The following is a 22,414-nucleotide window of genomic DNA, read 5'->3' as shown; positions in this document are numbered from 1 at the left end:
TTCCACTTTTCTGTTCCAAGCTGAGGGTTGCAGCCAAATTCCCTGCTCGTCTGGCGTTCCTGGAAGGCGCAGCATCTTGTAAGATGTAGGGCGCCTCGGAGGTACCAGGACTTCCTTCTGCTTCTCTAAGCAGTTTACAGAGCCAGCATATTGCCCCCCAAAATCTGGGTCCTTATTTTACCAACCTTGGAAGGATGGAAGGCTTGAGCCTGGTGAGATTCAATCTGCCAAGCTGCTGGCAGTCAGTGATCAGCAGAAGTAGCCTGCAGTACTGCACTCTAACCACTGCGCCACCTCCGCTCTTCAAAGCACCGCATCCTCCTCCACTTCCTGCTGGCGAAGCGCCCCTCGTGCACCCAACACACCTTGGCACTGTTGTGACCCACTGCGGTTGGGTGCATGAGAAACACGCTCCAGGTGCAGATCAAGGGCAAGACTTGCGAGAGGGCCAAGGAGAAGATGACCAGCAGCGACCTGCTCTCCAATGGCAAGCCAAAACAGACAGTGGGATTGAGTTAGCGCATCTAGCGGTCAGCATCACATTCTACTCCTCCACTGCTTGCTTCTTGAACGGCCAGCCTGGTGGTGGCAGCGGGCTCCGGAGCCACAGCATGCACTAGCTGAGGGGCCGGCAGGCTAGCATCTACAGCTGGAAACCATCCTCCCTGCACACAAAGGGCAGTGAGCGCACAGTGGCCGACGGGTTTCTGGCTGTAGCTGCTCTGCCTCGCCTCGCCTCATCCTGCGATACGAGCCTCCCAGCCCCCGCCCCACCCAGTGGAGATCCTTGGATTCCCTCCCTAACCCTGCCCGGCCCCCACAAGCACCATCCACGTGAGCTATGTCAAGTGGGCCATGCCCGATGGCCACGCCCAGTCGGTCATGACCACCCCAGCCATGCCCCTTCCTCCCGGGCCATGCCCTCCCCCCAGCCCCTGGAGAACAACCATAATGCTGATCCAGCCCTCAATGAAACTGAATTTGACACCCTGTAATACAGTATTGTAGGTGGGTCAAACCAGAATTCTTTTGGTTCTGTAATCCAAGGACAAGTTTTTTTTGAAATTTATTCATAATTACTCTAATTCAGTATCATAGAAATTGAGCCTTGTTCTCTATTATGCCAAATTTGAATGTAAATGTTTCTAGAAGCAAAACCATTCCCCTTTCAATTAAAATGTGAACTGTTTGTCACTACATTAAATATGTGTTATGTTTATATGGAAAAAATAAAAGTTTATAATATTGAAGAAAGTTAGCATGCCCCCCGCCCGCCCGAAGAATGAAATATTTTAGGAAACATTAAAAAGGCAGAATATTATATTTCCCTGGATGAGAAAAGGAGAAACATGTTTTAAAGACAAAGCAGCTCCAAGGGGATGGGATTAAGACATGGCCTTCAGGACATGATAGGATTAGCTCTCTACCCATCTAGCAACAGAACTCACCACATGACAACTGGGGAGATTGTATCACTCAGCAAGATTCAACGAAGCCTGGGACTCAAGACAACCTACAAAGTACCTCTACATGGCCCCATGGGAGTCTAACAACCAATCAGAATACATTTTTTACACAGGAACAGTAAACTCCAAGGCAAGGCCCAAGAGAGGATATAAATCTCTCTCTCTTTCATGTACTCATTTTGCCCAGGACCTCAAACCATGTGGTCCTGTCCACCATTTAACCATCTCTCCGAATAGTCTCCATGTTTCCAGTGTCTTTCTCCCCACTTGGAACTGAATTCAGATGGACATTTCTTCCAACAATGTACTAAATAAAATCCTGATAAGTGGCTGAGTAGTGCTTAGATTATTGCAGCTGGAATAATGCATTTTTTAAAAAAGCACTTTAAATTGAAATGAACTGCCTTTAGTCTGGCAGTTTTATACTTTAGAAAATATAATATATGTTACCTGATTTGATTTGTTGTAAATAAGGACCTTGCTGCTTTCTGAATGGTGCTTTGTCTGAACTGTCCTTTTTCCAGCACGCTGCTTTTTTTTGCCCATCTTTGATGGGCTATGATTGTGTACTGATCTCAAACAATCAGTCATTGATTTAGAGTTGAAGCAGATTTATCAATTTATCACTTTTACTTGGAAACACCTTTAACTATTTTGCATGCCTTCTTAAACTAGCCACGTAATAATTTTGAAATGTAGAAGGGCTTTATTTTGGTTAGATAAAGCTATATAACAATTGCTTGTGAAGGAAGATACAGAAGATCCCTTTTGATCAGATACTATGCACTCATAGAGGAATAACTGAAATGATGGAGCATGGAATTTTGTACTGTCTCCTGTACACAGATGCTTGCAGGGAATTATTAGTACAATTTTTTACTAAACATTGTTCTAACAATTCAAATCAAACTTTTATTGTCAATGCACAACATGTGTACAATAAAGGTTTGGTTTGATTTGTTAGAACAGGGGTGTCAAACTCAATTTCATTGAGGGCTGCATCAGGATTATGGTTGACTTGGGAGCGGGGGGCGGGGTAGGCGTGGCCAGCTCCCACTACTACGCTCTTGTAGTATCTGTACTCGCTCTCCCTGGCCAGGTTCCTCATGGTATGCTCAGGAGGGCAAAGTGTGTGGGTCAGAGGGAGATCCACTCCATTTTACGAGGAGACCCGGCTTTGTAACCAAAGCATCTTCAGTGATAGGACGGGAGACCACCACGGGAGGTCAGGAGGAGGGGACAAGGGGATGGCAAAAGGCAGCAGGGCTGCTGGTGGCCAAGTGCTAAGGTAGGATTTACTTCAGACCCTCACTCACTCTCATTATAATCTTCCTTCCCTTCTTCTTCCTTCTTTCCCTCTTCCTTCTTTCTTTCTCCTTCCTTCCCCTCTTCCCTTTTCTTTGTCTTTCCTGTTACTTCTTGGATGCTTAAATGCAAAAGGGGAAACATTCCTTGCCTTGTGATCAAATGCCAATTTTGCTAGTAATTTGTGGCCACTTTTAAGACTGAGAACAAACCAGGCTCAGTTTATTCCATGTTTGCATTTCATGTGGGCATCCACAGATTGTAGTACAGCAAAACTGTCAAATTGATGGCTCTGATAGTTGATCAGAGCACCTCTGTTTTTTATGTGCAACAGCTTTAGCGTTTAAGAACAAAGGTAAATTAAGTTGCTTTTCTATTAATATATAATCCTTATAAGGCTCTCTTGTAGGGACTCTGCCATGGTCTAATTCAGACTGGAAATATAACAAAGGAATATATTTTCCTCCAATTGCTTCATCCTGTTTTCCCCACTGGAAATAGCTGCTTGCAATATACAAGGAGGGAATAATTTCCTAAGAGCTCACAATTCAAGAATACCAATGTGCACATGAGGTATCTCAGGGTGGGGAAGGCTGGGGGAGTTAATGATAGAACAGGCCCTCAACCCCCACCCCCACCCCAGATCCACTAAGATGCATCATGCTTCTTTCTCCCTTCCTGCCACAAAGACTCCCCTTGCAAACATCTGTCTCCTCTCTTTGTTTCTCTGTTTCCTTGCCTTTGAGGAAGGGAGAGGAGATTTGGCTGGGAAATGTTTTTCGTGGTAAGAATGGACGCTCCTGGGTGCTATATTATCACGCAGATTCAGGCACCTATCCTCTTTTGCAGAGTGTCAGGGGCCCAGAAACTTTCATTCTTGGCATGAAAAGTGTTTGCCGGTCTCCTGCTTCCCCCCCCCCTTAACTACTTAATGAGACCTTGTTGTCCCACGGAGCTTGCATGCAACTGGAGTGAGACAGAGAGGGGGGCTCTCCAAACTCTTTGTGTGTGTGTGGGAGAACTTCTGGCAGCGGCGCGCACAGCAGGAGCAAGGCGGTGGGGGTGCGGAGCTGCGACCCCCTACACCCCACACCGGCTTACCTGAGTGCCTTGCCACCCAGGCACTGAAATGCTGCAACTGCTGCTGCAGAGAGAAAGAAGAGGGGGGCTCTCCAAATTGTGTGTGTGTGTTTATATGAGACGGCGAGCGTGCAATTCCTGCTTTAGTTGACGCATTTGAGCTGCTGGCGGTGGAGGAAGGGCGATGCAGGAGCCGTTTTTCTCCTCATCCTCCCCACTGAAGCCGTGGCAGCCACCTAATGATTGCCTCCTCCCCAACCAGCCAGCCAGCACCGCCTGACCTGCTCCCTGCCTGGCCAGCCAGCGCAAAGCCTCCAAACAGTACAGGCAGCCATGGAATCGGCTGAGTGCAGAAACCAATGCCGTCCAGGGCCCTGGTGCACTCCTTACTCATGTGGGCCGGCCTTACTGTTTGGAGGCTGAATGGAGTTTTCAACTGAGTGAGGAAGCACTGCACGGCCAGGTCCTTCACACTTGCGTCCATCCCGCCAGAGTTTGCTGTGCTGGGGCAGAAATGAGACCCTGTCCTGTAAAATCTGCTGCCTCTTGGATGGGTAGGAAGAGGAGAAGAACAAGGCTTTGTGCCAGCTGGCTAGGCAGGGAGCAGGTCAGGTGGTGCTGGCTGGCTGGTTGAGGTGGGCAATCATTAGGTGGCTGCTGTGGGTTCAGTGGGGAGAACGAGAAGAAAAACAGCTCCTTCCCCTGCTGCCGCTGCCAGCAGCTTAAATGCTCCAACTAAAGCACGCTCTCTCATAAAAACACATACATACACAGTTTGGAGATATCTCTCTATCTCCCTCCATCTATCTCCCTTCCTCCCTCTCTCTCCCTCTCTCTCCCCTCCCCCCCAGCAGCAGTTGCAGCGCTTCAGTGCTTAGCTGGCGGGACGCTTAGGTAAGCCAGCAGCTCTGCACCCCTCTGCCTTGCTTCGTACTCCTCTACCACCACCACCTCGCTTTGTAGCTGTTGCAACAGTGCATTGCTCAGCCTCCTATAGATTATGGAGGTGAGCAAGGAAAAGAAGTGGTGAAGAATGAAGTGAGACAGGGGTGGGTGGGTGGAGGACGAAGCAAGGCAAAGGGTGCAGAGCTGCCCCACCTGCCCCGCCCTACCAGAGGGCCCTTCAGCCAGGCCAAACCCTCTCTCACACACACACACACCGCCACCCAGGGCAGCCACTTCCCTCTTCACTAAACTTTCCAGCTCCTTTCGCCGCCGCCTCATGCAGAGCAACTAAAGTAGTCTGTGGGACTATGGTAAAAAAAATAGTTCAGCCCTTCCAACTTCTCATGGAAAAAATAAAGATCTCACGAGGTTGGAAGGTCTGAACTATTTTTCTTAACCATAGTCAAATAAACACCTTTAGTTTCTCTGCATGCGGCAACAGAGAACTGGACCTGTGCACTTGCGCGCACACCGGGATGGCATAGGCTGGGCTGAAGTGAGGCAGGCCGGACCCTTGCAGTTTCCAGGATGGCCACGTAGGCCAGATTTGGCCTCATTGTGAACCATATCCGGCCCGCGGGCCTTGAGTTTGGCATTCCTGTGTTAGAGTAACCCTAACTTGTTTTATCTTAAATTCTTATTGGTTCAATCTAATTTTATTTCTTTAATCATAGCTAAACTAGACCAGTGATGGCGAACCTTTTCGGCACTGAGTGCTGAAAACGCTGTGCAGAAACATTACACACTCATCGGGGCTGCGCTCCAGAAAAACAGAACACCGGGTTCTAGCACACATGCATGCCCGACAATCAGGTGGCTAGCACTCATGCTTAGGCCGGTTATCGGCACTGCCGTGCGTGCAAAGGGATCGCACTCTGGGAAAGCTAAACTTCCAGATTCTAGTGTGCATGCACGCCCGACAATCGGCTGGCGCACATGCGCACACCGGTTTTCGGCATTGCTGCACACGTGAAGGACAGCTGATCTTCATGTGTGCATGTACACCAGAAATCCGGAAGACAAACAGTCAAGGCCATGCGTGCTGCGTGCCATGGCTTCGTGTACCACTTTGGGCACGCATGCCATAGACTCGCCATCATGGTACTAGACTATTGTTTGTATACTATGTCAAGATATATTTTTTTAATATTTCCTGGGCATTTTAGAATAGTTATTCCTTTTCTTTTTATTCTAATTAATTGTGGTTTTCTTCCTTTATTTGCTGGTCTGTTACAAAATAATAATTGGTTGATTATTAGTTATGAATGATAATAAATAATATCTCATCTTAGAAGTCTTCTAGGTGTTGTGTTGCTCCTGACTCTTGCGTTTGGGGTGGCAACTTGGCAGCCCATGAGCCACCACCTATCTTCTGAGGGCAATCTATCTGCTTTCTGGCAATTAAACAATTAAAAAACAAACAGTTTCACAAAATACCTCCTGGCTACTTAAGAGAGAAGCATATGATTACATATTTAGCCCTTTCTTCCCTCCTGGAGAGATAGCTTAATCTCATTGGAGAAAAAATTAAATTATATTTTTAAAAAAGATAAGGAAAAATATAGAAACATTACAAAAGAAAATCCAACTAATGGATTTGATGCTGAACTGCTAGCAATGAATGCTTTCACCTTGTAAAACAGGAGATAATACAATTTAAGGCCTTAGAAATACATCAGAGGCCAGTTACTGTCTCTCAGCCCTAGGAAAGAGGCAATGGCAAACCACTTCCAAAAATCTTGCTGTTTGTTACTAGGAGTTGAAAACTGACTAAAAATAACAATCTTAGAATAGTGTGGCATATTTATATAATACCATTGCATTGATATTAGGGTGTATTTGCTTTACAGATAGATTTATAGTTATATTTAATTTAAATTTAAACATTGTCTTGATTACGCAGAACTTGTAAAATGTTTTCTAGTATGGATTTATTTATTTACTACCATGTTTCCCCGAAAATAAGACCATGTCTTATAATTTTTTGAATCCTGAAATAAGCACTTGGCTTTCTTTTCGGGGAGGTCTTATTATTTTGGGGCACATGGAGCAAGACATGGCTTCTCTTGCCGTCTTACCTGATTTCCAGCTCTGTCTCCCTAACCCTAACCAGAGAAAATGGTGGGGACCGGCTGTGCATGCGGTTAAATATTTTTGGGGAGGGCTTATTGGGGGGGGCTTATTTTAGCGCATGCCTTCAAAAGCCCGATTGGACTTATTATCAGGGGTTGTCTTATTTTAGGGGAAACGGTATTTATTGTTCTGCACTTCAGTTAAGTAATCTCACTTTTTTCATTGAAATCTGATAAAATGTAATTAGTCCTCATTTAGCAATCACAACAGTCTTTAATTTGGTTATTAAAGCAAAATTTTATTTGTGTTTATGATGTTACTTTTCAGCTTTCCTTTGCTTTACAAATTTACAAAGATACAAATAGAATTGTTGCAAAATTATCTGTTCATCACTGTAGTAACTATCAACAATTGCTAAACAAGGCACTTGCTAAATGAGAACCACCTATATTCCAGTTGATAGATCTCATTGTATTAGTTTCTCATTGGACAAAAATCATAGGTTTGTTAGTTTTTATAAAGAATTATCACAAATAAATAAAACTATATTATACAAAAATCATTATAACTATTAGGAAATATTTACCTTTGATCATCCTTATGAACATTTTAGAAACTGTTAGAACGAACTCGTGCCAGGAGGGAGAATTTACAGAAGCTGATGGCTGGGCGTTCCACAGCAGGAATCCGGAATATGGCTCAAACAAAAAGAAATAGAGAGCCTTTATCAGAAGCTGGTAATCAGTCACTTCAGTCTAACGAAGAAGGTATTTTTCATCACAATATTGTAAAATTTTGCCAATTCTTAAACCACACTTGCCTTTTTCTTTATAGCAAATTTATATTAAAATGTCATAAACTAAATCTGGGGCAGGAATATGCATTACAGGTTGTTGTGAGTATCTTTTGAGGCTTCTATTATACTAAAAATGAATGCAATTACATTTTTAAATTTATTTTTAAATTTTATTTAATCCCAAATTATATATTTGAGGAGGTATATGAATCAGATCACCTATAAATCCAATAATTAATTAATTTTCCAATAGCTCTTCTGTTTTTGATGTGTCCCCATTTCTGATGACTGGTTCAGATTTTTTTCTTTTTCTTTTTCTTTTTACAAAAGTAATATGTTTATTGTGGTGGGCTCCAAACCAAAAATATGGCATCTCCCTAAGAAACTTTGTGTCATTGGCAAAGTGATAGAAATCATAAACCACCTGTAGCCAAGAAGCCTGTGAACTGATCCTATATTTTTGTCTGTGAAATCTGAATTTGTTTTTAACTTAATGCTGCATTTAGGCTATTTTAGTTACAAATATATTCTATTGTTTGTCTTTTCCCAAAAAAAATTTCTATAGCAAAACCAAGTGCAAAGCCATCACCATCCAAAAGACATTGTTCAGACAATGCAGAAATTTCAGTTTCTAATTCAGAGAATATGCATCCAGTTAATTTGCCCTCGATAAACCCAGTACTTGAAATGACTCCTACCTCTCAGCTTGCTGCTTCATCCTCAGAGACTGAAGAACACAACTCTACATCTGAACTGACTTCTGTTCGTTCAGTTAAAACACGTATGCAGAAGTTGGCAGAACAGCGTCGCTGCTGGGATAATGGTATATGTTTCATGCTAATACACAGAAAACTAAATTAAAACTATGCAGTGATATGTGGGAGCAAATACTATGTGGAAAAGCAACACTTGAAACTTTTTAAAAATTATGTTTCGTTTGGCTACAAAGTACTGTCCTACAGAGGAAAAAAAGTAATCTGATTTGAAATAGGCATGATTGCAAATGTTTAGCAAGTCTGCCAATGTCAGTTAGAAAACAAGAGTTACATGTGTGAGCCAATGCTTTGTTTTGACACAATTGTTACTTGACTTATGGCAATAACTCTGCTTTGCACCATTGGGATTGGTCCACTGGACCTGAACAGTTGTATGTGTGTAACACATATACATACACACACACATATACACACACATATATATATACACACACACATATATATGCATATATATATATACATATGTATGTATATGTATACACACACACACACACACACATATCCATTTTTGGCTATAGAATCCAACAATTGATATTTGGCTGTAGAATAAACCAGGTTAGGGATTGAGTCACTGTTTTTTAATGTGCTCTGCATTTCAGGGTTCATGAAGGAAAGAAGACTCCAATTAGTTTTAGTTACCTTTGTGAGGGATTTGGAGGTAGAAACTGGTGGCATGGAAGTACTCTCAGAAATATTGTTCCACAAATTATTATAGATTTGTGTAATGGCTAAGGATAAATCTCTGTCTGAAATTTATTTCTACTGTATTCAATTTAGAATACTCCAAGTATCTTTTTATATTAAGACTATGGTTTGAAGTGTCAGAGTTCTGTAATAAATGTATTTTCCTTTGTCTGCTTCTTGGAGAGGGCAAGAAGGACAAGGTAATCTCTACTCTCTTTTGGACTGTGTGCTTTTTCTTTACAAAAAACTGAAAAGAAGGATTTATCTAAATGTATATACTCCTATTTCAGAAAGTTTGACATCTCTTTTTTGTATTTTAAAATATCCTTTATTGTTTCAATTTTCAGATTTGCCCGAAAGCATTTCCATAACACCTATCCTATCAAAGGAATGTGTCATCTCCCCACCCAAACAACTTAATGCAATAACTGATACACCAATAGGAAGAAAGGGCCGTCTAGCTAACCTTGCTGCTACAATTGGCTCCTGGGAAAATGATCTAAGCCATCCATCTGCAAAACAAAACAATACACAAGAACAGCCTGGTACTACTTGTTTTTCCAAATTGTCCACTACAAGTGGAGCATCTGCTAGAATCAAAAGTGGTAGTGAGAAACAGGATGCTACATCCTGTTCACAAACGGCTGTGGATAAATCAGCAATCTCTGGGATTTTGGTAAGTTACCATATTTTAATGTTGTATATTTCCTATATAGACTGCTAAAATGAATGTAAACAATATTAGTTTGTCATTCAAACCATGCTTAATAGGGAATAAGTTTTGTTTAAAATGTGAATTTATGAGAAACTGGTAAATACTTTACACTAAAGTACTAAATGGTAAGTACTTTACACTAAAATTGATAGTATTTTCACATACACCTGTTCACATTATACTGTGGAAAAGAAAAGTCAGAGTAAAATAGTAAACTACTAATAGAATAGTTTTAAAAATTGGTTTTGGATTAGTGCTTCCACAGAAGAATCCATTGCATCTGGAAACTGTTTTATAAACAATAAAAAATTTTAAAATAATTTTAATCGTCATTTTAAACTAATACATTTCCCCATTCAAACTATCTAGGAAGGAACTAATAGTTCTGTAACACAGGCCTCAGGAATTACTAGCAGCCATTCTAAAGTAACTGAGATACCAAACTTAAAAGAAAAGGGCTATCTTAACCCAACACCAAAATCTCAAATTCCTGCCAAAGAAGAGCAAATACAAGAAACACATGTACAAGTTGACTACAAAGATAAGCCCAACACACCAGGTAAAATAAAAATGCTTTGATATTTTAAGTAGATTTTATAACTAAGTTTTTTATAACTAGGTACTTTTATGCAAGGTATGTTTCTGTAAAGCTTCTAATATATATCTGGTTAGTTAATAATCTGAGTGTTACATCTGTTGTTTCTAGCCTTCCATGTAATTTATCCTATTTATAGAATTCTTAACACAATTTTTAAAATGGAGATTGAGCAATCCCACTTAGCACATAGAACCAATTGCATGTTAAGCAAGGACAACATTCTTTTCAGGAAGTGACGTGAAGTTAATTTTGATTGTGCTGATTAAGACATACAGGTGAAAACCTGCAATCCGATGTACAAAAATGGCTTTAGCATATTCCCCTAAAAGGCAGCGCAAAATAATATCCCTGGACAATGATTATTTGTAATTTCAACATTAAATATACTTAATTCTACAAATCATACAAACTACATTTTGTAACATAAACATTCTATATATTTAATATAATTTTAAAATATTTTTATTGGCCGTAAGCCAATTTGCTGTAGTGGTTATGGTGCCAGTTTAGAAATTACAAGACTGAATTCTAGTCTCAGTTTAAGAACGAAAGGCAGCTGAGGAATTTTGGGTCAATCACTTTCAGCCCAACCCACCTTTCTGAGATGTTTAGTGGGGAAAAGGAGAACAAAGCGGTATTATGTACATTTATTACCTTGAGTTATTTACGAAGTTATAAAGGCAAGGTAAAAATCTAATAATAATGTTATATCCACAGAATGTATGCTAGAGTGGCATAGCAGGAAGCTATGAAGTGAAGTTACAAGCAAGATAGTTGAGATAAAAACCTCTCTTCTAGACATATTAATATAACCCTCATTATCTTGAGTCAACCCAAGCAAGATAGTAATTTTTTAAAATTAGTTTTTGTGTATTCTGGGGCCATATGTTACATGACTGCAGTATGATACTGCTTATAGTCATTAACAATACTGATGTTTTATAAATGTAATTGGCCTTCTGTTTAAGAAGTATATACTGTATTCTTGGGGTTTTCAAAAAAGTAAATGGAAATTTGCTAAATGACTGCATGATTTACTTAATAACCATGCAAAATATATAAAAATGAGGCACAACTCAATGACCATCTCACAGTGATGAAAGTTCCACCCCTAATCACTGTAACTGGAGGACTACCTGTCTTTGCATTTCAAGTTTTAAAATGGGTTTTATAGTAATTTTTGATAGCCAAGTATTTAGTACTGGATGAAACTAGTTCTCTTAAACTACATGTGGAATAGCTGGAAAACATTTGTACTCAGATGTTTATGATCATGATCTATTCAGAAAACCATGGAGTTTAATGAAGGATTTGCACAGATGGGTCCCAGTTTTCAGTGTTTTATATATAAAAACATTCGCTTTGGCACAGAAGCAGGTTGCAAGGTATGCATTAAGTACATATAATCTTTATGGGTTTAGTGATGTCTTAGTTAAGTCTTTATAGTTTATATATTCATTTATGGCCTCTATTCTTTCTTGGTGATAAAGAACCTTAACTTGTTAACAAAGAAAAACTAATTATTATTATTATAGGAGGTTCAAGCATTAAGCCTTTTCTGGAACGTTTTGGGGAGCGTTGCCAGGAGAATACTGCACAAAATCCTGCTATTGCAGGAGGGTACAGAACTCCAATTATCACTCCAAACACAAAGACAATCCAAGAAAGACTCTTTAGGCAGAATGAAGCATCTTCAGCTTCCAGTCTAGCCCAGCAGCTCAAACAAGTATGTACTTAATTATATGTGAGATCATGTGTATTGATCAGTCTTTGACACTGGATATCTATTGCAGAAATGTTCACATTGCATTTATTTTTTCCTTGATTTATTCAGGAACGTGAAAGAGAACTTGAATGTATACGGGGTCGCTTTGACTGGACCAATTTGTGGAGCGCTGAAAAAGGAGAACAGCCCAAGAAAAAGCCTCCAGAGATAAAATTAGTATGATGATAAAATCTATTTTAAGAAAAGCACAATAACATTTTCTCTGAAAAAAAAGATTAATAAAGCATATTAATTAGCCTACAGTACCAAAGTTTTCATACACCCTTTATATGGTACTATGTGTGAGTGTGTATATATATATTGAGAGATTGCACAAATATGTCAATAAAGGATGGTTTTTATTTTATTATGCATTTATCTCCACATGCATTTCAGCTCAATGTGGCTAAATATATTTCCTCTCCCCGCTCCCACCAGGAGAAACATATGAATGCTGATCTAAAGCACTTCCTAAGTACAGATGCCAGTTCCCAGTTAGTAGGAAAGAAGTTCAGAACACTTGAAAGTGTTGTAAAAAGCACATATTCAGGTAAGAATAAATTGCCTTAAAACTTCAGATCAATGAATGTTAGTACATGCAAATTTGTTTATTTAAGTGATGCTTTGTGAACGTTTACATGAAACTGATTTTATATTTCTAGTATTGTATTTAGATTTTTTTTGTTTATGTGTGAGAAGGAAGAATATTTGGCAAGGCAACTGATATGTGTTGTTGAGGTATTTTCTATAGATCAATAAATACTGGTATTAGGTAGCTCATGGAAAGAATGAAGAATTTACATATGGTAGCTATAAATCAGATCAAATCAGTTTATTGCAGTCTTAAGAGCAGATTTACTAAAATATCTAATAGATAACTGTTACATATTTTCATATATGTAAAACAGAAAAACAGTAATTATAATAGGATCTAAAATAATTAAGAAAAGATAAAATAAAATATAAAAGTGGTGGTAGAGGAAGTTCCAAACATACTTACAGATAATCTTCAACTTACAACCACAACTGAGCCCAAAATTTATATTGCTAAGCAACTCATTGTTAAATCAATGTTGCACCATTTTATGACCTTTCTTGCCACAGTTGTTAAGTGAATCCACTGCAATTAAGTTAATAACATGGTTGTTAAATGAATCAGGCTTCCCTATTGACTTTGCTTGTCAGAAGATCACAAAAAGTGACCACATGACCTGGGGACACTGCAGCCAAATACAGGCCAGGTGCCAAGAATCTGAATTTTGATCATGTGACCATGGGGATTCTGCAACTGTCACAATAGCAATAGCACTTAGACTTATATACTGCTTCATAGTGCTTTACATCCTGCTCTAAGCGGTTTACAGAGTCAGCATATTGCCCCCAACAGTCTGGGTCCTCATTTTACAACCTTGGAAGAATGGAAGGCTGAGTCAACCTTGAGCCTGGTGAGATTCAATCTGCCAAACTGCTGGCAGCCAGTGATCAGCAGAAGTAGCCTGCAGTACTGCACTCTAACCATTGCGCCAACGTGGCTCATAAGTGCTAAAAATGATCATAAATCACCTTTTTCAGTGCTGTTGTAACTTCAAATGATCACTAAATGAATTGTATGTCAAGGACTATCTGTAATGGTGCAGCAGCATATTGTACAGATGGTGGTGTAGTACTAGATCGGGTGTCCGCAACCCACAGCTCCGGAGCCACATGCAGCTCTTCGGGCCCTCTGCTGAGACTTCCTGTCCCATCATTGGCTGGCCCTGCCTCTCATCCTCCCTGACACTCCTTATCTGGCCTGAGAAGGTAAGGGTGATGGCGGAGGATGGAGAAGCGGCTGGGACTGATTCCCCGGTGCCTCACTCTTGCTGGAGCTGCTTCTGGCCTTTGTTGGTGATGGGGAGACGCGTAACCTGCTCTCTGCTCGGAGACCCAGCCGCGACCGATGCCGGCCTCACTAACATGAGGGCTAGTGCGATGGGAATGGGATCCGGGAGAAGGGAACGAGAGATATACAGGGAGAGGGAGAGAGATATGGGGAGAGGGGGGAGATAGGGAGGGGGGAGAGAGACATAGAGAGACACACACAGAGGGGGAGAGGGAGGGGAAAATAGGGAGAGGGGGAGAGAGAGACTTAGATACAGAGGGGGGAAGATGGGGGAGAGACAGATACAGGTAGAGGGGGAGAGAGACATAGAGAGAGGGGAGAGAGAGGCATAGAGAGATGGGAGAAAGAGAGAGATACAGAGAGGGGGAGGGGGAGAGAGACATAGACACAGAGAGGGGGGAGAAGATAGGGAGAGGGGGGGAGAGATATACTGAGAGAGGAAAAGATACAGAGAGAGAGAGGGAGAGAAGGGTTTTGTGGTTCCCGGTGTGTTTTTTTGTTTTTTAACAACCGGTTATCTGCCCTAATGACCTGTTGGGTAGGAATGGCTGGGGGAGGGGGGGTCATGTGACTGGGTGGGAGTGAGTGGCATGGAGTTGGCCACGCCCACCTAGGTTTTGTGGCTCCCAGTATTTGGGTTTTTTTCTGTAGGAAACGGGTCCAAATGGCTCTTTGAATGTTTAAGGTTGCAGATCTCTGTATTAGATTGACTTAAGATGATATTTCTGAGTCCTTGTCTCAAAGAAATAGTATTAAGTAGAAACCATACTCCCCATCTGGAAATTCCTTCAATATCTAATAAACGAGGTTCTATTTAGAATCTGAAATGAGACTCTATTTAGAATCCTTTTAGACAGCAGAATAGTAGAATATAGCAGAGTTTCTATTGAACTATCACACTATGGACATAACCAAAAATATGTAGGAGTACTTTAAAATGTAAACAGGACTGCTGAGGATAATGCATCTAACTTGTCTAAAGTGAAGGCCTTATTTCAGAATTATACCAGATGATAAATAGGATACTAGAATGAAATCTTTTGGAAGACTATGGTAAATACTGGGATGTGCGATCTTGCTTAATTAAATTTGTTTGGAGATCTGTATCCCACAATCATTGAGGGCAGTTTTAGCATTATCAAAACCTCTAATGAGCACAAACCTTTCATAGAAAATCTCAGTACGGTTGGTTCTTGATCTATTATCACAATTGAGCCCAAAAGTTCCCTTACTAAGGAAAACATCTATTAAGTGAGTAATGCCCCATTTTATGATCTTTTTTGTCACAGTTGTTAAATTAATCATTGCAGTTGTTAAGTGAGACATTCAATTATTGAAATCTGCCTTCATCCATTGAGTTTGCTTGTCGGAAACCAGCTGGGGATGTTACAAAAAGTGATTATATGACTCCAGGACAGTTCAGCTGTCATAAATACATGCCAGTTGACAAGCATCCGAATTTTGATTATGTGACCATTGGGCTCTGCAATGGTCATAAGTGTGAAAACAGTTCATAAATCACTTCAGTGCCATTGTAACTTCAAACAGTCCCTAAACAAATGGTTGTAAACCGAGGCCTACCTGTAAATACATTTTATCTAGAGCAGTGGTTCTCAACCTTCCTAATGCCGCGACCCTTTAATACAGTTCCTCATGTTGTGGTGACCCCAACCAGGGGTGGGTTCTAAATTTTTTTACTGCCGGTTCTGTGGGCGTGGCTTGGAAATCATGTGACTGGGTGGGCGTGGCTAGCTGGTCATGTGACCGGGTGGCCATGGCTCTGTGTATAGGGACTACTCAGAGGGTTGAAAAAAGTCATTTCTGACAGGTCCTCGGACTTTTGACCGGTCCTCACACTTATGACCATCCTCACATTTATGCCTGTGCAGCATTCTTAACAACCATGTCACTCATTTCACAATTGCTTCTCTTCAACATGGTGATAAGACAGGGCAAAAAACGTAAAATGTGAGGACAGTCGTAAATTCGAGGACTGGTCAAAAGTGCCAGGACCAGTCAAAAATAACTTTTTCAGCCCTCTGAGTAGTCCCTGTGCATAAAAGGATACAGCAATAGAGAGGGATGAAGGAAGGGAAGGGAAATTAGAGTAGGAGTGAGGGTAAGAGAGGGAGGAAGAGAGGAGGAGAAGGAGAAAGGAAGAGGAAGTAGGGAGAAGAAGAAGAGGGGGGAAGAAAAAGTAAGAAGGAAAGAAAAGACAGGTGGTAGGTTTGAGGAGAAAGATTGCTGTACAATAAAAAAGATGAAAGGGAAGAAAGCCAACCCCAAACAAATATAAAGATATTAAGATAAAGAATGAATTGTTAAACTTTAAAGAATAAAAGAGAACAAATAGGAATAAATAGCAATAATTAGAAACACACATACAAACATACAACATATTTTCTTTGAACAGAGTATTTGGCCGGTTCACAAATTTAAACAGTTGTAGGAGGTTAGCATCCACCCCTTTCCTAGAAGAATGAAATATTTTGGGAAATATTAAAAAGGCAGAATATTATATTTCCTTGGATGAGAAATGGAGAAGCATATTTTACAGACAAAGCAGCTGCCCCTTTCCTGCCCCCTACCCTTTGTTAATGGGCCAGAGGCAGAAAGTCAATCCTTTGTCAAAGGACATTTGCAATACAATAGCAACAGAAACTAACACAGTGGGCCCCGTCTAGCAACCGAAACTCACCACACATGACCTGGGAAGCATGTGACCTGGGAAGCACATGTGACCATCAGCCAGCCAGGACCCTCACTCCCTGGGAGTCTGACAACCAATCAGGATACTCTTTTGGGGCCCCAAGAAATGCAAAGCCAGAGAGAGCATAAAAACCTGAGGATTTACTGTATCTGCGCCTTTTCTGCTCAGGAACTCAAGCCATGTGATCCTGTCCACCATTAAACCATCTTCCCAATCAGTCTCCATGTTTCCAGTGTCTTTTTCCCGACTTGGAGCAGAACCCAGAAGGATATTTCTTCCAACACAGTGTTTAGTCATTTCAATTAAATTTACAATTTCTATATTTCCTTTTTACCATATTTATTCCTCATCTATTTTTTAAAGAAACCAATATTACCCTTCATCCTCATCTCTAATCTTAATCAAATTCAATTTTTCCCTTCTATATTATACTCCTTCGCATTGTCATCTATTTTTATATCCATCCTCACATTGGGTAATTATGTAATACAAATTCAACATTTTAATATAAATCAATTAGTTATATAACTATCTTTTTTGTATATTAATCAATATGAACATGAATATTCCAATTATTTCTATGCAATCCAATTTCTTACAAATCAATTAATTATATTTACCAATAATAATAAACCAAGTAATTTCCCCCATATATTCCTCCAAACCACAACTTAACCATTTCTGCTTTCAACACAATATACAATTAATAGTATCTCAATTATTACAATTCCCTAGTTAAATAGAGCTTTTTTTCTTTTGTGTTTTAAAATCTTGAACCTCCTCTTTTGCCCTAAATTTCCCATTGTTTGCAGTTTTGCACCTACCTTTTTTGGTGAGGAAAAAAAAAAGAAATCTCTCTGCCTCATTTTGTCACGTTGCAGCAAAGATCCTGCTTTACTTTCAATTTCGCTTTTTCAGCATAGCTAGGGGAAAAAAAATCTGCTGCAGGAATTTACCTCTTTGCAGCTAGCTAGCAACAGAGCCCTCCGCAAAACAGCTGAGAGTCCGGAGGCTGATCAAATCAACTTATGGTAATTAACCTATGCTGAAGCTGAAAGGGGCTGTTTTTTCTATTTTATGCAGGCACCGGTCTATTCATTTGTTTTCTTTTAACACTGATCAACTGTAAGGTGGCTCTTTGAAGCCCCGCGGCAAGAATTTAAAGTTTTTTTCCCTCTAGCCATCAGCTGGGACTCTGGAGGCAGCAATAGATTGGGAGTGGGCGGGGTAAGTGAACGGCGAACAGCGATCCAAGAGAGGATGAGGGTGAGTGAAGGTGTGGGGGGGCGAGAGAGGGCTTTGGCGATCCGTGTGAAATGGCTATTTGACCCCCAAAGGGGTCGTGACCCCCAGGTTGAGAACCGCTGATCTAGAGGTTTTTTTTAAAAGCCATGATGATTTAAAACAATCTAAGTACAAATGGGGCCAAATCTATAGGAAGTAAAAGTGACTTTAGCCAAAAGGTAGTAAGAAACCATACTCTAGAATCCAAGATTAAACCTGTCTCTACACAAAAGATGACATTTTTGATGCTTTTGGAGTCTTCAATATCAATAGTATCAGCTATGTTGAATAATTTTAAGAACATTAAGCTTTGTATTTATTTATTTATTTTATTTTATTTTATTTTATTTTATTTCTGTACCGCCCTTCTCCTGCGGGATTCAGGGCGGTGTACAGCCGAGATAAAACATTGCATATAAAATGTAGAGGGCAAATTTGGAAGCCATGAAAAAATTGAGGGACTATCTTAGTTTGGACAACATGGCTCCTTTTGAGTGATAAAATCTTGATGGTCTAGGACTTTTTGCCTGAACTCTGGGCGCTGCCTGTTTCTCCACCAGGGTTTCACCTGCGCGTTATGGGCATATGACTGAGCTTTACAATGTAGTTAGATTATATGCTTTGTGGAAATTTTCCTATGGTGTATATGCTTGGAGAAGGACATGTGGGCATTATCTTGTTTTTTTGGCATAGGAGAGGGGCACTGCTGAGGGTTCACGGACACATTTCTTAAAACCGAGAGATGTTATGTAGATGTGTAATGGACAGGTATGGAGAGTTACGGGAGGTGCTGAAGAGAAAGTAATCTGAGAAAACAAAAAAAGAAATAATGTATTCCTTTGAGGCATCCTGGATTAGCTGAGACCCCAGAGGGCCTGTCCAATAAGTCCAAAGGACGTGGGGTATGGGAGGTGTTGGGATAGGGAACTATAAAATGTAATGCTTTTGAAACTAGGTGTGGCTTCCTGGCTCAAACTCCTTGTTGAGATCTGCTGGGATACCATCCTATTCATTTCCAACACCTATACCTGATCCTGCCTCCCGACACCGAACGGGAGGAGAAGGGGGGGGAGAGAAAGAAAAAGAGGAGAGAGAAAGAAAGAAATGCCTCCCTCTGAATTGCAGCCCCCGCTCTCCTCCCAAAGCCCCCGAGCCCCTGCATCGATTGGCTGGCTTCAAACTGTCCTGTGTGCCCAAAAGCCCGACGCGAATGGTACTGCAGCAAAGGAACTGGGACAAAGGGGCCGCGGCCCAAAGTGCCGAGGCATAATAATGCACAGGTAAAACCCTGGTGGAGAAGCAGGGAGCGCCAAGAGTTCGAGGCGAAAAGTCCCATTCTGAATCTTGAATATTCCAGGACAGAGAAACATTCCAAGATATTTATATATAAGTACATGCTCAGTTTGAGTAGCATTTATTTGCAATTTGTGAATTTTATGATACTATTAGGCAAAGAATAAAGTGTTGGTTTTCTGATAATTTATTGATAGCTATGTAGAATAAAAATAGTGTTCTAAGTGCTTTTCTCATTCTGACGTGTGAAATAGACACAATACATTGTCATCAACAATAGTGCTGGAATTGCATGATTTAGTTAAAATAGGCATGTAACTGGCCGAAACAGCAAGTACTTGAATTGTTGGATTTAAATATAGATTAAAAAGTAGTGAAGCTGTGAGTTGTTCATTGCTTCCTGAGCTTCATGGTTTTGTTAGAAATGTTTCATTACTAAATTAGGTAACATCAGTGCTGATAATGTTACCTAATTTGGTAATTAAATGTCTAAGAAAACCAAAAACCCCACAGTTCAACCTTGACTTTCAAATATTCTCTTCTCTAAGTAGTGAAGTTAATATGCCACCTTGTTTTATATATCTACGGTATAAAATTGGGAAAGTTTTAGATAAATGTCCTCAAGGAGTACATTTAATTCTTAGGAGCATTTGAATAAAGTGACTGAATGTTAGGAACAGTGTTTTATCAATAGTAAACTATCTCAGACTATCTGACACATTCTCCCTTGGGATTATGTGAAGTTAGCTTAAAATCAACAAAGTTCCAAAAATAGAACTTTGGGGGGTTGAAGAATATTTTCAACCAGATTATGAACTACCAAACAGTGATGTAATACTGATTTTCCTGAGCGCTGCTCCCACAATCCATAGCTGGGTTGTTCTCATATTCCGACAGGAGCTGAGTGAAATATTCAAATTCTTCCTCCTGACCACGCCTACTATCCCATGATTCTCCAGTCTCACTCCTGACAGGATTGACGTGTATTTTCTTCCTCTGTGGGTAGATTCTTGTAGTTTCTTTTGGCTAGGTGCGTTTAGTGTTTTTCTTTATTTTTGATTTCTTGGTTCTTCGAGAGAGCAGAAGATTATTGCTGCAGAGCGCGTGGTGTGTCTGGGGCTCCGGGCTGCTGCGCTTCAGCACCTGGCTCTGTGAGCAGCCACCGGAGTTCTGTTCCCTTCGGGGCGGATCCAACTGTCCTTATCTAGCCACCGGTGGTTTTAACAAGCCTCTAAAGCTGTCACCACCATTTCAGATTGCTCTCACACAGTGGGCGGCTCCAGAGCGGCAGCACGGTCCCCGTGCATACTCTGAGGTTCGTGGAGGAAAGCGGCAGCGAATTTGCGGCGATCAGGTCAGAACTGCCTTGGGGACGTTTATTTCGGCAGTATTACGCTTGATCCGTCTTCCTAGTCATGCTGCGTTACCATCTTAGTGGACCCTCGGCCGCGCTGATTTGCAAAATCTACAATGTGCGGCCACCATTTTCAGGACCTCTACTGCTGATGACCGCCGTTTTGGCCCTGGGCTTGACTTGCGGCAGCCATCTTGGAGCAACGCGGTAGCAGCCGCCATTTTGGACCATACTTTGTTGGCGGCCGCCATTTTGTGTCATCCTCTGTCAGCGGCTGCCATTTTGGACCATTTTTTTATCATCTCCGCCTGGTGGCTGTCATTATTTGGGACTTTATTCTGCCAGAGCCTGCCTGTGAGCGTCTGTGCCCGCAGTGGTCGGTCTCCTGCTGTCTGACTATAGTGGTTTTCGTCACCAAGTGCGCGCACCTTAGGCTACAGCCCTAGTGCTTGACTTTCTTTCGTTAAGCCATGCTAGGGGCCTGAGCACCTAACTGCCGCATTATTTGTTTGAAATGGCTGACTCGCCCCTTTCGTCAGACCTTGAGTCAGAGGCTAGTCCGCCTCACAGGTCCACCAAGCACCACAAGGCAGCGCCGGGGAAGCGGTTGGATTTGACCAGCAGCAAACCCCACCAGGCTAAGATGACCTCTGGCCAGGATAGGGACGCTTTGAGACGCCACAAGGCTCTCAAACGCATTTGTGATAAGGCACAGAGATCAGCCTCCCCATCTACTTCTACCTTGACCACACAGCCTCCCTCAGGTCCGGCTGCTGGCAATTTGGATGGGGCTAGTCAACCCTTAATTCTCTCAAAGAGGGTATCTCTCTCTATGCCGGACGTGTCGGGTGGGCCTGGCTGCCCCCCAGTCGTCGCACCACAGATCACCAGAAGCAACCTTCACTCCAACGGCCGCGGGGCTCCGCGCGCAGGAGTCATTTGTGCCTGGCTCTCAACTTGATTTGCAGTCGATGCTCTCCTCCGCTTTGTCTTCTATCCTGGTGGCCTGATTGCAGCAAGCAGTGCAGATTCTGCTTCAGACCTTGGCCGGGCAACAGGTTACTCAGGGACAGCTGCTGTCCAGACCTAACCGATCGCCGTCACGTAGGGAGTCTGTATCTCCTGCGGACTCAGACCATGGGGAGGAATGTCCGGAGGATATTGAGTTTTCCGAGGATGAGGGTTTGCTGCCGGATACCCCGTCTTTCACCGGGTTATTCTGCCCCTCGCTGTTTAAATCTCTTCTGCATAAAGCCAGATTGACGACCAACTTCGGAGCGACTGGTTTAGCTGCGCCTGAGTCTCAAGCTGCTTCTGGGCCTCATGACGCCCTGTTCAAGGTCGCCAAACAGGACCAAGATTTTATACCTTGTCCCCAGTTATTCCCGGACTCCAGGTGCCCTGGGGTCAGCCGGGGTCTCTTACCACACCAAGCAGCCAGAATAAGAAGTTGTACTGTGCGGCACCCGAACTGGAGGACCTTTTGGCTCTCCCTCCGTTGGATGCCCCGGTTGCTTCTTTGTCTTCCACCTCGGTCATTTCCACAGATTCATTAGATGGATTCAAGGCCGAGGATAGACGGGCGGAGCTAGCTTTCGCAAGTCACACCAGGCGGTGGCTTGGGCGATTAGGACGGCAACAGCTACGTCCTTTTTCAATCGGGCATCCCTCATCTGGTTGAGGCAATT

At 41.8% G+C, this 22,414-nt stretch overlaps 1 protein-coding gene across 21 annotated transcripts in view; it reads left to right on the top strand.

The window, feature by feature from the left end:
- ANLN (anillin, actin binding protein) overlaps positions 1-22,414 on the top strand; it is a 144,024-nt gene that overhangs the window by 47,082 nt on the left and 74,528 nt on the right. For 18 of the 21 annotated variants that reach the window (XM_087894051.1, XM_034411162.3, XM_087894045.1 and 15 more), the window contains 7 exons: positions 7,483-7,636; positions 8,231-8,488; positions 9,473-9,801; positions 10,210-10,399; positions 11,974-12,164; positions 12,273-12,380; positions 12,642-12,753. In XM_087894051.1, coding sequence (XP_087750177.1) covers positions 7,531-7,636; positions 8,231-8,488; positions 9,473-9,801; positions 10,210-10,399; positions 11,974-12,164; positions 12,273-12,380; positions 12,642-12,753 — 1,294 coding nt within the window. In that variant the 5' untranslated portion in view covers positions 7,483-7,530. Of the gene's footprint in view, positions 1-2,524; positions 2,755-5,508; positions 5,610-7,482; positions 7,637-8,230; positions 8,489-9,472; positions 9,802-10,209; positions 10,400-11,973; positions 12,165-12,272; positions 12,381-12,641; positions 12,754-22,414 lie in introns of those variants that run through there. The other 3 variants (XM_087894047.1, XM_087894054.1, XM_087894040.1) reach the window with 3 other exon arrangements.

Source organism: Pantherophis guttatus, chromosome 4 (genome assembly GCF_059756535.1).
Source record: "Pantherophis guttatus breed Tessera chromosome 4, ASM5975653v1, whole genome shotgun sequence".
NCBI lineage: Eukaryota > Metazoa > Chordata > Lepidosauria > Squamata > Colubridae > Pantherophis > Pantherophis guttatus.
Note: the sequence above shows the minus strand (reverse complement) of the source record. Positions and strands in the feature narration are given on the sequence as shown.